General features: G+C 41.9%; 1 protein-coding gene across 2 annotated transcripts; it reads right to left on the reverse strand.

Moving 5' to 3' along the window:
• Positions 1-539: 539 nt before the first annotated feature.
• Positions 540-17,539, reverse strand: NBR1 (NBR1 autophagy cargo receptor). Of its 2 annotated transcripts, none has more exons than XM_027745484.2 (21): positions 17,374-17,539; positions 15,172-15,234; positions 14,088-14,106; positions 13,682-13,704; positions 13,199-13,396; positions 12,579-12,653; positions 11,367-11,569; positions 10,208-10,372; positions 9,529-9,735; positions 8,742-8,901; positions 8,272-8,559; positions 7,694-7,846; positions 7,165-7,240; positions 6,758-6,868; positions 5,768-5,959; positions 5,517-5,651; positions 4,547-4,913; positions 4,154-4,251; positions 3,898-3,976; positions 3,108-3,213; positions 540-2,752 (listed from the first exon to the last, which is right to left on the reverse strand). In XM_027745484.2, exons 1-21 carry the CDS (start codon positions 17,530-17,532, stop codon positions 2,576-2,578), a joined length of 3,054 nt encoding a protein of 1,017 aa, XP_027601285.2. In that variant the 5' UTR covers positions 17,533-17,539; the 3' UTR covers positions 540-2,575. The 2 variants fall into 2 exon arrangements, with proteins under 2 accessions (XP_027601285.2, XP_027601291.2); XM_027745490.2 differs by having other exon boundaries at positions 12,579-12,650; positions 17,374-17,538.
• Positions 17,540-17,676: the final 137 nt, after the last annotated feature.

The following is a 17,676-nucleotide window of genomic DNA, read 5'->3' on the forward strand; positions in this document are numbered from 1 at the left end:
GAAGCGGCGTCGTGACGTAACGTGACGTACCGGGGGCGGAGCCGGCGGGGCGGAGACACGGCCGGGACATGGCGGCGGGACCTGCCCGGCCCCGGCGGGACATCCCGCACGGGCACGGGAGGGATTTGCTGGGCAGGAGGGCTTAACGGACTGCCAGCCCGGCCGAAGCAGCGGGGCTGGGGCGCGGTCGCGTCAAGGCTTTTTCCTTAACGCAGCCGGAAAGGTGCTTTCCCTCCCTCCCCCCCCCCCAGCGAACGGTGAGCTTGAAGGGACCTCGATTGTTGTTTGGGAGCCACGTGTGGGGCCAGAGCAGGACAGCGGTGGGAGCTCCCCCCGGGGCCGTTACCCTATGAGAAGTCTCAGCGCGGGCCCGGCTCCTGCCCCCGGTTGCCCCTCGGGCTCCCCCCGAGCCGAACCAACCCCGCGGTGGCCCAGGGCATGTGCTCTCGGCAGGGAGAGCAGGCGGAGGACCCCCACCCCAGCCCCCCAGTCACGGCCACCCGTGAAGTGCTCGCCCGAAATAAGATGCAGAGGCCACATGTGCTCTATAGAATGTATTATAAATTATACCATGCATCCATTAACAAAATATACAAAGCTGACAGAAATATATCTTAAGCCTGAGCATACAGCATCTAAACCCTAGTAAAAAGTAACCTAAAGGGAACAGCATCTCACGCTTGACATTTCAATCTGCAATAAAAGTGTTCCTCCTCAGGATGTTTTAGTTCTGTTAATTTATAGACACATTAACATTCCAATTACGAAGGTACACACAGAGAGAACATGGGTCCTGCTGAGCCTGACAGATCCAAGCAAATAACCACACTACACTTCAAAGTGTCACCAGCTTCTGCATTGCATCCCTGTCCTTTCCTCCTCCTCGTTCTAGAGCTGGCATTAGTCAAAATATACTCAAAACAGCACATCCAAGTTAAAGTGGGGAAAGTTACAGAAGGATCTTTTAACTGGTCCACAGCACACAGTTGTACCGATGTACAGAGATGGGAAACACTGCAAAATAGTTCTACTGTATTTCAAAATAAACATTTAAGAGTGTATCTTCCACAATCTATAAAAATAGGTTTAAAACAAAAGTGGTATGATACATACATTTGTTTTCTTGAAGTATTTTAATGGTCTCTCTATGGGTACTAAGTCTTTTAAAAAATTCCTACTGATAACGTGGTCAGTCACAATACTGACACCACTTCAGCTACATTGTGACAAAACAGAACACTTTAGTTTGAAGCAGGGGCAATATAAAGTATTTTAGGATCAATGGTCTCCTACACTGTCACCTACAGAGGGACTCAACTCTGAGGAATTATCTATGGATACCCCACTGCACAGCAGTGTCTGGTGCTCATTTCTTGTGATTCTTCAGAATCAAATCTCTCTCAGCACATTTATAAGGGAATTCTTAGATTTCCAGATTAAATATGGGCATCTAAAACAAAATCCTTACAAGAAAATTGGATCCTACAAATGTGGCTATGGAAACACAGAAGCAGCTAGAACCATCAGAGGAGACTGTACACTTGAAAGTGCTTAAGTTAATGCATTTTTCAAACTCTAAAGTATAAAGTTACCCAATCCCTGCCTCAAGCACTCTTCCCATTACTAAACATTACCAGAATTTGTACTCCAATTCAGGTCTGGGTTTCTACACATTCTTGAACTTTCTATGTGGTATTAACAGAGTAAGACATTTGCACTATACTGAAAAAAAGATAAAGGTCATATTTTTAATATTTTTATAAAGAGTCTGTAAAGATTCTTAGAAAGGCCTTTACTACCCTTGCACTCCATTTTTAACAAAATACTTTATGTAGGTTATACTTTTCTGTTAGAGATCTGGTTTGCACTATCATTACTAGAGCTGGTTCAATTGCTGGTGGTAAATTCACTCTCCTGCTTCTTTCTGCTACAACAAACAACAACTTCCCTGGTATTCATCAGTATAACTGCAGTTACACTTTTAGACTAGATTCAAGATGGCTTTTGTCTATGAATAACTTCTTTTTCTTAGAATAATTTGTAAGGTTTAAGTCTGTTACAATACCATCATGCATTGGAAAACCAATTACTAAATCATCAGAAGAAACAACTTGCTAGTTTTGGGCATCTCTTGTATATTCGTCAGGACTACGTTTTGCAACAGTATTTTACACTTATTCCTATTCCAAAGCTAGTCAAAAGTCAACAAAAATGTCCAGCTGCCTAAAAAAAGATTTTACAAACAGTAAAAGGGGAAGCTCTCATCTGGGTGCAAGTTTAGTTCTACAGGATTCCCTGATAAAAGGATTCGGTCTGAAATTAGAGACTTAAAGACTATCCATTTAACTATGAGGTTCAAATTACAATTGAAATTCTGGTGTCCAGTTCAAGAGATGCCATGACAAGGGCTGTTTGACATTTCCTTGAGAAAAAAAAAAGAGTCAAAACCTCAAAGAAAAGCCAAAGTTTTAATCACACCTCCAAACAGAAAGCAGCTGAGGAGCAGCCCTCTCCTGTTGTAGTGTTTAATGAGAGTTTACTCAATGAAGATGATTCCTCCCTCCACCAGGCAGGTTCAGCATCTACTGCTGTACCAGTCACTGTTACTGATCTGAAGTAATTCAGTTACCACTTGAATCATATTATTGTTGTGTTTCTTCAGCAGCCTCAGGTTTAACTGCCTGTCACAGAATCCCATCTCACACAGGCTGGACAGCAGAGTGGCAGTCTGCTCTTCTGTAGCTGCAGGTTGCTGAAAACAAAAGATAGTAAAATCAGCTGAAAAAAGATAATTTATTATACTGGAATAGAATTGAGGCACAGAGACCCTTTGGGCCCCAATTAAGCCATTTATATTCCCTTTCACTGCTCACTTACAAAGGTGAGTTACTACTCTTACATGATGCTACAAGAGAAATGCTTCCATCCTCATGGCATGGATTTCCCAGTCTGCTGGGCACAACATACCTCAGAGGGATGCCATCAAGCTTAATATTCTACCCTTACGTGAAGTCCTATATTGAATATTGTACATTTATAATGCACAGCTATAAATTTAAGGTTGTGACTCTATGAATAATCTCATAGCATACAGGAAAGACATTTACCTGCTCAATAATGGGAGGTCCAGCAAATAATGCCTTGTAGGCAGAAGCAGCAACAGACAAAGCTCCTTTGACAAGTTCTCCTGCAATGCTGCTCCCTTGAGGGTACCTGTGGAGAGGCCAGGTCTTACTTTAGGGTCAGTTTGTTTCAGCAAAATGCAAATCTGTGCCTGTTGATGTGCCAGCTGTTGGAGAGAACAGCCCCTGATCCACAGGAATCAGCACTGTTTGGGAACTGAGCTATGCAGGAAGCTCATTCCTTTGTGGCTTTATGCTTTCCATAAAGTGACCTTTTGTAAAGAGTTAAGTGTTCTCACCTAGAAGAGAACACCCATGTGTGAAAGCTGTGCACTGACACATCCATTCAGGCCAGAGTAACTTTCATTTGTTTTCCATAAATTCTAAGTCACTTAATATTCTGCTCAATGTTTTGCCTTATTCCTCCAGTCTCGGTATCTGAAGACACTTAATTTTATAGCTAACTTGCAAATCACCATTTTAAGAATCCTGAGATTTTCCAGAAAACAAACCCCACAGAAATTTAGAAGGATTCAGCTTGAGCTTTTCATAAACTTTTGCTTGCCCATTTTCTTGCCAGATCCTGTAGATCTGCGTCCAAGTAGAAGCCAAAATCTTATAAAAACACAGCATTATAAAATTCAGCATATTTCCTTTAAGAAGGGAGGCCTTTCTCCAAACTAATGTCTACGTGAAGTCTGTAAGCCAGTGCTTTTTCCTGGGTGCTAATTTAGCAGTACTCAGTTTAAAACAGTCACAGCTTCAGCATCATTACCTTGGGTATTCTGAGAACTTCTGTTTACTAGGGGGAAATTCAGAAGATCCTGGACCATGACTGTCTTCACCACTGGGTTCTGGAAAAGGAATCAAAAATGTCAACAGGTCCAGTTAATGAGAAGCTGGAGAGATGCAGCTTATATACATAAATGGAAAGGAGTGGGACTCAGCATAACAAGACATCAAATTCAGTACTAGGCATAAGGAACAGGTGACAGCAATAGGATGCACTCTTTATTAAGTACTGTCAATACCTTCTCTTCGTATTTGATTATGAGGAGCAGAAGAGATATTCTCTGAAGCTGATATGTTTAGTTCCTGGAAGATATGATCCTGAAGAGGTGCAAGATTCCTGAAAACATAAAGCAGAGAAAATTACTTTTACTACTTTTATTCTACATGTACATACACAGGTAAGTCCAGATCAACAGATAAAAGAAAAAAACTTCACATGGTCCCTTCTCTCCCTGTCTTGCACTACTTAAGTCAGTGAGTTAAAAAGTTGCAGAATTTAAGGACATTCACCTCAGTATAAGACAAGACTTTTGTTACAACAATTCTGTTTGGACACTGAACTTAAGCACAAGACCCTGCAGACTCTACACCAACACCAGCATCCTCATGTCATTCTTGTGCCCAAAGCATACCTTTGTGTCTGGGGTGAGGTGTCCACAGTCTCTGGGGTCAGTGGTACTGCAGCCAGCGTTTGGGAAGTTGACAAAATGTCACTGACCCTGTGGATCTGTGGCTGGCTTCCCACTTCAGGGCTTTCTGCTCCTGCTTCAAGTTCTCCTGTCTTTTCCAAACTGGGCTGAGAAAGAGCTGAACTATACATGGACTCGCCTAAAGGCCGACTTGTGTCAAAGCACTCAGGGAGAATAATGATATAATCCTCTGATGAAGCAGAGGAGCCTTGACTCTGAACATCATCTTTATCTTCCTCTTCCTCACAATTGTCAGTACCACTACAAGGGCTCGTGCTCTCAGCAGATGGTGGAAGGTCCCCTTCCTTCCCTAAGGAAAAAAAGTGAGGTATTAGCATCACCCATTTTGTATGGACAACAGAGACAGCATTGTCACAGCTGTAAGAGACAAGTACTTAGAAACAACTGTAAATCTTGGCTGATGCTATTAATGGTATAATTTGCTTTGTCTGTTGGGGGGAGGGTATAGTGTGAAAGAGTAAGTGATCTTAGTGTTAAGCCTATATAAATACAAATACACTGCTGATATTAATGCTTAAAATAAAAACAGGAATAAGAGCTATACAGGGAACTTAAAAAAAGTTTTCAGCACCTAAATTACATACATTAGAAACAGGTCAGAGACAGTTATATGTACTGACTTCAAGCTACATGTACAGAATATGGAGCCACCAGTCATGCCTAACATATGAGCACTTATTTATGGAACCTTTATGCCTCAGTTTCATTTTTTAGAAAAGCAGCTGTTCAATTAGGTGCTTGTTCAGAGTACTGACACCAATTTTCTGATGTAATTATTCTCTTTGTGTAATTAGGATCAATTTCCTGGAACAGCCAGATGGTTTTACACCTTTTTTTTTTTGTAGCCCTTATTATTACAGCTTCATCTTAAATTCAAATCTATTTTACTTACCGCAGTAATTTTCCGTAATTAGCTCTGACTGATGAATCTTTGCTTCCTTTTTGGAAGTGGAATTAGTATTTATCACAGAAGATTCTTCATTTATCATATTGCAACTGAAGGAGTCTTGCAATGTTTGTAAAGAGTCTAATAAAACAATCAGGAAAAACAATTTAATGTTATCACCACCTGAGCTGAGCAATCTGTGTCCCATGTCTGACTCCAAACAAGTCAAACCAGAGAAGGCAGCTGACAGAACTTACTCTGAAGGATTTTATTTTTTTTTTGTGGAGGCTTGTGGTCAGGTGCAGCATCCAGGGTCAGAGATCGAATCACAGTTTCACAGACAAACTGAGTCCCACTCATATCTTCTTCCCCTTCCTCCTGGTTCAATGCATGCTCAGCTTTCACCTTCACCAGGGGAGAGTCCACAGGAAGGCAGTCTTCTGCCACTCCTTGGGAAGGGAAATGTAATAGATTTTACTACCACCACAAGGCAATGTAACTATAAGAACAATTTTTTAGGCTAACCATGGCTAATATTGACTCTGCGTGTTAATTCTTCCTAAAAATGGAAAGATTTTTTAATTCAGTTCAAGTTGAACATCAAAGTGATTGAGAAGCACAGGGGGCCACACCTGGAGTGTTTTGAGTACAGCCTAATCTATAAAGGGCAAATTGTTAACTCTCCCAACAATTCTAGTGGCAAATTAATTCTAGACAAATTAAGAAAAGCATTTGAAAGGACTTTTTACAAGGGCATGCAGTAATAGAACAACAGGAAATGGCTTTAAACTCAAGGAGGGTACATTTAGATTAGATATTAGGCAGAAGTTCTTCCCTGTGAGGGTCATGAGGCCCTGGCACAGGTTGCCCAGAGAAGCTGTGGCTGCCCCATCCCTGGAAGTGTCCAAGGCCAGGTTGGACAGGGCCAAGAGCAACCTGGGCTGGTGGAAGGTGTCCCTGCCCGTGGCAGGGGGGTGGTTAGAACTGGATGATCTTTAAGGTCCCTTCCAACCCAAACCATTCTGTGATTCTATGGGTTGTATTTCTGAATCTAAATATATTATGCTCCAACCTCTACATTCAGGAGAGTAGCATCAGGCTACAGGTTCATGAGCCAAACAATCATTTGTTTTTCCAAAGAAAGAAAAGACAGTAGTTAGAATTCTTTTCAGACATCAGGTCTGTTGACTACACAGAAGTGACAATATCCTCCCTTCACCCCCAAGCTCCCCAGGACTACTGCTTACCAGGAACTAGTTTAAATCCACTCCCCTCATTCTCCTCCTCTATCTGACCTAAGCCAGGTTTCTCCAGCAAGGGGCTGTCATGTGGCAAAGGGGACATGCATGGAGTCATGTCTGAAAAACACAGGGAGCAAAGATAATTGGCACTAAGGGAGTAGGAGCCTCCAGGTGTTAACATTTTAAGAAGTTATTCTTTTTAAGGGACTGAAGAAACTCAGTTATTTTGCAAGATAATTTGGTGAAATAAACAACTAACTTTGCATAACACTGCCACTGGTTGTGCAAAGAAAGTGGCAGCATTCTTCAACATCTGCAATGTTATGGTCTTGGGGATATGAAGGTGAAAAGAAGCCAATACTGAAAAATGCAAAGGATAGCTGGCTGTACTCAAGACAGAACAAGAGCCTTACCAACAGGAGTATTGTGTGGCACTCGCTCCAATTCCTGCACAATATTAATGTCCAACAGCTCAAAGGACAGCAAATCCTACATGAAGAAACACCACACAAGTTTTCATCAGCAAACCCTAAAATGGAATCATATCTGTACTTGGCAGCACAGATCCCACTTGGTTCAAATAACATTTTGTTCCTCAGAGGGCACTTTTCCCACAACATACACCCATGTCATAGGATGTGGTGCACAAATCAAGGCAGTGAGAGACAAAGTTAAGAATTCCCTTGTTAGGGGCCAGAGAAAGAGCCAAAGCTGACTCTTTTTTGAGAATCTTAATCTGTCCTGCACATACCTTCCACATAGTGACAGTCCCTGATACCAAACAGAAGAAAACAGCTCTGCCATATATAATGCAATACACTCTGTCTGAAAGTAGAGTGGCCAGTTCAGAGCTCAGAAGCTTTATTCTTATGGATGTCTACATACCTAGACATCAAACCCGAGATGGTTTGCTTTATCTCTGTCTGAATTTCAGCACTTTACCTGTGCAGTGAGGAGATCAACAGACGGGATGTAAAATTCTCTCTCACTGGGCAGATTTTTGATCTTTAAAGGAATAGTTGGCAGAGATACTTCAGCCTGCTCTGTGATCTCACCCATCAGTTGAGCACCTGCTTCTGTTTTTAAGGAAGCATCCTGCAAAAACAAAAAAACAGTGTCCCAGAAGCCCCTTAGGCAGACAGTAAATAAAATAGTAGATACAATGTAAAGCCCGAATTTTTGTAAGCACTCAAGTAACTTGAAAGAGATTTAAAATAACTCATCTTAGAGGCCAAAAGGACAAGATCTAAGAAAGAGAAATTCTGCAGTGTTTCAGTTCAAAGAACTAGACAAATAGCTAAAGCAGACTGATAACTAATCTCATGCCTGTCAAAAAGAATAACCATTTTAGAACTTATAAATGCAATATATCTTGCATTTCTTTCCTATTAAAAATAGAATTTAAAAGGAAACAACTAAAAGAATCCCCTCAAATAGTTAGTAACACTCTGCCAAACAATACACAATGCTCCTTCTCCTAGGTAATTCAGAACTTCCCCAATACCAGGTGAGTGACTTGCCTGTTTGGTGCTGGAACTGTTACTCTTCTGACAGGAGTCAGAATCCTTCCAATCACTTTCTGGATAGTCAGCAGCTGGAGAGGGATCCACAACAATACTGCACCAGATCCTTGGCCCAAACTGTTCCCCTTTGTGTGACAGTCTCCAGTGAGAAGTGTAAGTTCCTTCAATATTAGGAGCTACAAACTCAACTGAAACAGTTCCCACTTGGCCCGATGGAAGGGATGGCACTAACACATCTTTTTTCTCAGAAGATGCCAAGGTCAGATTTCCCCACATAAGTTTCAGCTGAAATATACAACAGAAAAAGCCAAAAATTAACTCCTAGACAGCTCATTGTCCCAAAAGTCCCAGCTTGTGAATCAACAGGCCAAAGGAAATCCTAAATGGGTCCCCACAGAGAATTCACATGGAAGTATTATCTTCCAGAACTACTTTAGTGTGTAAAAGTAATAGCATAGGCAAGATACCTTTGTGTCTGAGCTCCATTCCACATTGCCAGTATTTTTCATTCGCCAGTGTTTGATAAACTTTGTTCCTGGTTGCAAGTGAGTGCCATCAGGCAAATTCTCATCCACAAATACTGCACTTAGTGTTGGGACTATTGCTTGGAAGGGTTGATTAGGACTCCTGAGATTGAGGAAACAACAAAAAATACACCAAAACTGAAGAAGTTCAGCTGCCAATTAATGTTAATCTGACTCTTAAATGCCCTAAATAGAAGAGATGAATTAAAGAAACTAAAACTATACAAGTTTTACACTGTACATTCATAACCCTAAGGGAATAGGAAATGCAAAGTGATTGCCTGCAAAGGCTGCTGTCTAATGAACCTCAGCCTGAGAGCACACAAAGAAAAAAGAGCATTGAACATCATAAGTACACAGAATGCACTTGACCTTAAGCAGACACACTTAATAAAGCAGGAAGATACAGACTTCTTAAAAACTGGCAGCAAGGTTCATTTTTGCTGTATGCACATGCATGTGTATATAATCCTAGGCACTCCCCTTCCTCCTAAACCTAGATAAATCAGTAAGTTTCTGCTAATAACCATCAGTAACTTTTTTCCTTCTCCTGGGAGAGCTCCTCCCAATTAAAAACACTCCACCTTGCAAATAAAAAATTCTCACAGGATCCAGTGACAAATCATACTTTGAATGAGCAACTTCATAACCTTCCTCCACTTTAACTTGGTCTCATCACAAAAGGTCAGACAGCACAACTACCAGATCCTCAGCTAACAACATCTCTTACAGGAAGGTGTTAGGTTGGAGACTCTCAGATTTCAGAGTAGGTGAGCTGCTCGTTTCCAATACATGGACAGAGTTCCACAGATGAATTTTCCTGTGCAATTTTAGCTGCTTTTTGAGCTCTCGGACCTCTGCTTTTCGCTGTTTCTTTTCTGCTCGTAATCTTTGCTTCTCTGCCTTCAGAAATCTTTTGTCCATCTGTTTCTGGAGCCTGCAGAGAGAATAAGACACACAATTCAATACATTGAATTGGCCAGAATTTAGGTTTAGTCAGCAGAGTCTTAGTCTCAAGGGAACACTTCAGGAAATGTCTCAGGCTTCTAGACTGGATACCAAATAATTTCCAAAGAACATCCTCAGAGTTGCTTGTGGAACTAGTTTGAATGGTCTCAGTGAAAGAGCAAAGGCAAATACAGAGTGCTCAAAGAAAAAGCAAGCTTTCAAAGTTTGCTATCCATCTATGACACAAAAGTCTGTATTTTCTATTTTATTATTAAAAATAATAAAAGATTTGTGACTTAGGCCCTTTAAAAGTACGTAGCTATTTTGAGCTACACACAATAAAGTTTGAGTACCATTTCTCGTTCTCTCTAAAATAAAAGCTGAACATCAACCTCAATACAGGTGTTTCCGTTTGCTATCAGGACAATCTTGTCAGGTACTGGCAGGTGGGTTTTTTTTACCTGACTTGCTCCAGAGTGGCAGGAAGGCGTGGTGGGAGCTCTGCAGGGCTGTAATTCTCAGCAGTGCAGAGGACGGGCCTGCGCAGCTTTAACAAGACGTGGTTTGGATCATGGGCATATGTTCCTGCTTCACACTCTTCACAGATATTGTAGGCTGGACAAAGGCTGCAAAGCAGAAGAGACAGAATGTTACCAAGAGGCAAAGAATTTCTGCAGAGAAACAACTCTGTGTCACGCTACCAGTGTAGGCAGTGCCCAAATGACAGCACCTGGTTGTCCAACTTATACATCGATATTGGGAGCCATCTGGAATACCCAGATGATTCTCTCTCTTCTGGGCAAAACTGCAACACAGTCCCCACTTCCTTCTTGAACACACATTGAAAAAAATTGATGCTTCCTTTAGCAAAATGACTAAAATTGTTGCTACAAAGGATAGAACATTTTACTGAAATCCAGTGCCAGCACCATACTTATGAAAATACAGAGGCTAAGTCAACAAGTACTCAGGGTTGCAAAGCAGATGGTCCTACAGGAACAGGACTGATAAAAAACAGGCTCTCATCTCCTGTCAGCAAGAGAAAAAAAAGAATCCAAAGAAAAACCCTGTTACGATTTCATCCACTGCTTCTGCCCAGTCCCAAAACACTTACCTTTACAGCAGTTGCCTCACTTGAATAAAACCCTCACTTTTAAACACCTCACTTAAGACATTCATCAATACCTATTTCATATTATTAAACTGACAAGCCAGATCATTAAAAAAAGCATGATCTGCCTTAGTTTCATTGACTCTCAGAGCCAAACAAAGCATTACTGTAGGCTGGTGGTTACAAGGTTTGCTTTTTTGTTTAGTTAACCGAGCAAAACATTTTCCTTTACAACTACTGCATCTTACGTGCAAATAAGGTAAAGAGTGATGGTGAATAGAGCAGGTGTTAAGAAGTTCTCTCACTTTATCACCTTTGCTCGAAATAGTATTAATCTTGCTTTTATGCAGATGAAGTCCAGTCACCACAGGAGACGTTACATACTAACATTCTGAAAGGCACAGCAGGCTGCTGGTTAGAGATCTAGAAGTCTGAGACCCCAAGGCAGTTCCTGAGGCTCACCCACAGGCCCTCCAGGACAGGTTTCCCACGCTGCCATGGCACTGTACCTGCACTGGTAGCGCACCCCGACGATCCGGGCCTGGCAGTTGCAGCAGGAGATCAACCAGTCACAGGGGCTGCCCTCCGCAGGGGGAGGTGCTGCTGCAGCCGAGCTCTCAGCCAAGTCTGCAGGCTGATTGCTATGAACAAGCTTCTCATACAGCTTCTGCTCCAGCTTCTCGACAGTCTCCTTAACCACTTGTTCCCTGAACTAGAAAGAAATTGAAGTGGTCATGGGTGAGACCCACCCGCACGGTTTGAAAAGTCGCGTTACGTTTTCTCAGGTCTCACAACCCGTAAGTCAGTAGTTCAGAACCCACTTCCCACACACCCAGCACATTCTACAGGAAATTAAACAAATATCCCATTCCAGAGGATTTTTATTTTAGAAAATACCAGCCCAGAGCTTTTAAAAAGGCAAGTTAAAAATCACATACTTGTGCTTACAATATTAAGGTTCTTCTTCCATAACCTTGCATGAAGGGAAGGAAACTCATCTCCAAAACAATTATCACAACTCCCAAACCCTTCTGGAGTCTCTACCATTAAATTCTGATTTGTCTATCAGGGATGTTTTAGACATAACCATGAACTTCCCCTATCTTTAGTTTGCATGAAAAGGTGGCAAAGAAAGAAAGGAAACTCTAGAAAAAAAAGCTTAAAGATAAATGCACATCCTACTGTACACTGAACCTTTCAGTTTCAAGAACTCGTTAGCTAATGAATTCTTAGTGATGGTATCAAACTGCTTCTCAGTGATGTTTATTAGCTATTCAAAACAAGTTAACAACCACATTTTAATTGTTGGTAATTGTCAGTGGCTTCCTGGAAGTATTTACGCGAAGTGAACAGTCAAGAAAAGCAAGGTCATTAAACGCTCTGCTTTCAATCCCAGGAAACCATATCTATTGCCCTGCTGAAACTGGACAATCAAGAGTCTACAACAGCAACACTACTCCTATTCCATGCTCTCCCATGATGAGGGGTCTGGAGTTCCTAGGGCTTTCTGGATTCTATCATGGGAGCAACTTAAAACTACACTCAAAACTAATCAAATGCATAACCCAAACAATCCACTTTTCACCAGGGGCATGGATCAAGCTGTGCTGACAGCAACTGTGTTGAGATGTCTAGAGTTAGGTATTACAAGGAACTCTTCCACCCACAACTTCTTATGCATTTCTTTAGGAATACCAACACTTGCAAGACAATGCACTTACTGTTTCTAAGTAGCTTGTAAACCATTCTGGAGGATTTTCACTTGTGCTTCCTGTTTGTGTCTGATTTAACTTCTGCTGGGGGAAAAAACCAAACCAAACAAACAAAAAGCATGCAAAGCTGAAAAAAACATCCTCAATACAGCAAGTTAACCACTGAAATAGCTCTCAAGCATCTCTATAAAAAAAAATTTAAATTTCTTCAGAAAACAGTGGAGAAGCAACACAAGGTAACCACTGACATTTTCCTGAAAGATTTCTGCTTCATTGGCACTTGAGTGTAATTACACACCAAATCCAAAGTAGTCAAGTATACAAAAGTTATTAGAAGGCAATGAGGGCTTCAGGAGACCAATTACTTTGTTTATCAAAATATTTAAGAATGGTCAACATGAAAGCATCTGTATTTCTAAAACACCTGTATTTCTAAAGGCAGCATCAAACTATCCTCTTGAAAATTCAAACTATTAGGTGAGCTTCAGTGGGTGCAGGTAGCTGAAAACAGAGACCAACCTCTGAACTCAGTTTTGATGTATGAGTAAAGAGGATAATAAGTCCATAAAGTGAATTACACTTACTAATTCTTTGTTTTAATTAATACATAATGCAGCTCTAGCTCCTACCTGAATGGTCAGCTCCTTGTCATCTTTTAATTCTTCCTGTAATCCCTGAGCCAGCATGGAATAGCATAAAAGAGGTTTCTTCTCATCTTTCAGAAGCATCAGCTTTTCTGTCACAGTTTTTTCAGGTACTTGCAAACCACAAGCAGGGTTTCTTTCATAGGCATTCATCTGAAGTTGATTTCCTTGTTTAACTGCAATCTAAATAAACAGTACACACATACACCACATTTTCCACTTTCAATCAGCATACAAAATCTGTAAAAATACAGCACTGCACTACATCAGAGAGAACAGGGGAAAGATGGGGAAAGACTAACAGACAAAAAGAAAACAGAGATGCCAAGATATTCAAGCTATTGTCCAAAGCTAGAAAACTGAGCTATCTGGATTTCCATGGGCCAGGTAATTCTGGTATTTTCTCTGCTACATCAATTTTCATCGGAGAACAATGAATATATTGAAAAAGTCAAAGAGAGCATTTACCTTCAGAGCTTCTTCATATTCCTCTAAAGAAAAAGAGAAAAATGTGAATTTTCCCTGTCTCAAACAGATACAAATTTAGCACACAGTATTTAGGGAGTCTTACACCACAAGAAGTCTCCATTACCTTCTGTAAATTCTTTTAAAGTAGTGCTGCTGAAAGAAAAAAATTGTATATACAGCAACAAGCACACCTTCTCACAGCTAAGATCTGCAACATTCCATTAATTTAGCCATATCCAATTTGTTCCTACAGACCAAAAACTCCTTCCTTTGGGAAGAATTTGATGCCCAATGATACAGAAAATACAAAAACCAAAAAGCAAGCATTCTCAAGTGCTTCTCCAAAAACCACAAACAACAGTTGGGGTCTGTTTCTTGATTTCACTTCAATAAAGCAGCAGCTCACCTTTGCTATTCACAGAGACCTGCAAAGAAAAATAACAGTGAGTGAGAGCCACAGACATATTTTTGCAATTCTCTTAAAATTACCACACTTCCAGAACAAAAGTACTTTCATTTGGAGTTTCCAAAACACCACTCCAAATACAGTTACTCATTTATCCATTCTGCACACAGAAGTTACCAATACAAGAAGCTATTTAATGCCTACAGTATTGCCTGATTCTGAACAGGGTTTAGTCAGTTTGACCAGTATTTCAAAGAGAACTTTCACAGATGCATCTATATATTTATATAAAATACAAGCTAGAAAATAAGGGAAGAATCTTTCCCTGAAAGGTTGCTGGGACCATCTTGACATTTCCCTTAGGGGGAAAAAAATAACTACAGGGACTCCATCTCTGCAATTTAGTAGAGCTGTAACCTAAGCAGTGGAACATGGGGTTTGCAAAAGGTTCACCGTGTCTAAGAGTTACATTTTCCTCTGAACCTCTAGACAAACAGAAAGAACACGAGAGGGTGAGGCTGTGCCAAGCAGGAAGTTACTCAACAAGGACAACTAAAAGTAACCAATTTGTTTTCTGAGTCAGTAATCTGCTTGGAGATTACAGCAATTGCATAAAGCAAGCAGAGGATTTGAGTACACCAGATCACTGAAGCAAACATATGCTAATGACAGGGGACCTACATTTTCCAGAGGAAGGAGTGTAGATTGAAGAGACAGGGCTTTACCATGGCTGCAAACACCAGTAGTTACAACTCTCTTATTCTCATAAAAAGAAAAATCAAGTTCCTCAACAGAAACATCCCTCCCTCAGAGCACACAGAACCACTGGCTGTTTCAATGGGGTGGGAAAAAGAAAGGCAGCAGTTTCTAAAAAAGTATTATTTTAAAATATGTATGCTGCATTAAGAGTAAAACCACCAGACTAACAGCTATTTTCTTATTAAAGGGACAAACCACCCCCATCCCCTGATCTGCATAACAGATGCTCCTGAAGGACCCACTACAAATTACTGTGAGGCAGAAAGGTTCCCAGCAGTCATTTTCTGGTTGACCTGTTGGGAGGGTAGGGTGGTAGGTATTTTACCTCATCATTGTCCTCATCAATGTATTTGATCTGAATGTTGTCCAGGTCAAATGAAACTTTAACCTGTAATGAAAAAAAACCAAACATAAAACCACAATGAGACAGGACTACAGGTGTCCTCAGTTAAACATGATTATTAATTGGGAGTAATATTATAACCCTCCCACCCCTCCCTTCAGTTTCCCAACTGAAGTAAAGACTGTTTTACAAAATCCATTCCTCTGAAGTTGAATCACTCTCCCCAGTGCCTTTCCTCCAACCATTACTAACTTTCCCTAATGAAAAGAATAAATTCATTTCTTTCTTGTTGCACCTTCCCTAGTTAATGTTTACTCCAAAACAAATAATAATAACCTTCCCATTCTGAGACGACAAGCTCAGGGTTAATAAACTCAGTCATAGTAAACACTGCCAAATGTGAAGGCTAAGGCCAACAGTCCCCAAACACTACCTTTTACATTGAAAAGCACCTGGAATGCAGCTCACACAGGTGATCAGCCTTTTTTTAGCCTATCAGAATTTGGAGGACAAAGTTGAGCAGCTATTTTGCATTTTACATTAACAGGGCAGAGTGAACAGCACCAAATGAACCATAAATGAAGGCAGATGTTTCCATATGCTGAGCAAGTCTCCTGGACAGTTTGTAGCAGGTACCTACACAAGCTGTATCTTCCCCAGCAGAAACTCTCTGAAAGACTTGACACGTTCTGCCAGCCCAGATCTAACAGAACACCTCAGTTGACAGAGGCTGTTGGGACTTACACAGCACCACTGGAGCACAGGGACACAGCCATACACATTCTGCAATGGACATGCTACAGGCAGGCTCTTCCAGCAACATATCCCAAATTTTGGGACTGCAGTGACAGAACAGACTCAGCTTATCAAGAAGAAACTGTGGTCTGTACCTACACTGTGTAGTACCACAGACTGTTCCCCTAAAACTCAAACTAGAATGAGAGATCGGGTTATCCCTTAGAAACACATTCAATAAAATATTAAAACGTAGGAAAGACAGAGTTTAACTGATACTCTCTTCAAACAGTAATTCACACAGCAGAGAACCCATGGTATTACCCTGGTTAGGGAAGCATTACTGTAATAGAACACCACACCTTGAACAAACACACCCTCGCTCTCAGACTACCTAAGATTAAGGGCAACACGGTGCTTACACACTAATCTGCTTCCAGCTTTTGATGCAAGCAGGATTCTGACTAGCTCAGACACTCCTGCAGGGTCTACTTGCCACTAAGTATTTTAAGACTGAACTAGTGCCTCTTCCAGAGGGCTGAAACACAAGTGAAGATGCTACATTTCAAGCTTTGAACTTGAGTAATTCACAAAGCAAGAGCCTCCTGTACTCTGGAAAATGATAGCTAGAAGACAAAATAAAATAGTAACAAGACCTCTTAAGGTACAACTTTAAAAGTAAGCTAAAAAACCAGAACAGTTGTTACAGAAGGAATAATAATTTAAAAAAAAAAATCACATTAGCTTAATAACAGCCAAGGGAGTGCTTACAACACAATTTTAGCCTCAGTCAGGAATTTTCACAAAATAGGCGTAAAAGCAAGCATCCAAACAAAAACTTTTGACTATACCAAGAGCATATACAGACCTTCATAAGCAACTGTCTACCCACACATGACCCAGTCAGACACTGTTCTGCCCAAACTGGCACACACAGAGCTCCTGGAAGCAAGGGGTCAAAAACGTATCAGTGATTCGGTACCCCAGAAAGCACAGACGCATCCTCAGAAAAGCAACAGACACGCGTCACTTCACCATAACTACTTCAATGAGTAAAAGAATGGCAGATAAGAGGAACAGAGTGTACTTTACAGAGGGGGACGAGGGCAAAACCAACCGTCCGTACCTGTGGAAATGGGCAAAGAACACAACTAAGGCCACCTGCTCTCACAGGAAAAAAAAAGGACCCATAAGAATCTTTTTCCGAAACAGGTTTTTCAGGTCACTCTAAGCACACAGCAGGAGTCAAAGGCTAAAAGAAAACCCGAGATTGCAGCAGTACGAACCACCAGTGCTGAGAGCCTGGGAAACGGGGGACAGGGTTTTGAAAGGCGCAGAAGAAGATGCCGGGCCCCCGGAGAGCCGCTGGCACAGTCAACATCTCACAGAGGCGGCTCGCCGCGGCTGGAACCCCCCCTTCCCCACCTCCCGCGGCCGGGCCGCGCTCACCATGGCCTCCACATCGGCCCACGTCGTGTGCGCCGGGTCCGACACGATGAAGCTGCGGGTGTCGCCGCGGCAGGAGACGCGGAGGGTCACCGGGGGCTCCATCGCGCGCTCCCGCGGGCCCAGGGGCAGCGCCGGCCGCCGGCCCGACCAGCCCAACATGGCGGCCCGAAGGGTGGTCGGCCCCACTCCCTCCGCGCGGCGCTATTGGCTGTCCCGCCTGTCGCTCATCCTGCTCGCCAACCTGGTTGGCCGGAGGGGCGGGGCCGGGCGCCGTGGAACCACAACAATAAACAGAGCCGGGCA

This window comes from Pipra filicauda, unplaced genomic scaffold, assembly GCF_003945595.2.
Source record: "Pipra filicauda isolate LSUMZ 115617 unplaced genomic scaffold, ASM394559v2 scaffold193_size2426894_pilon, whole genome shotgun sequence".
Lineage (NCBI taxonomy): Eukaryota > Metazoa > Chordata > Aves > Passeriformes > Pipridae > Pipra > Pipra filicauda.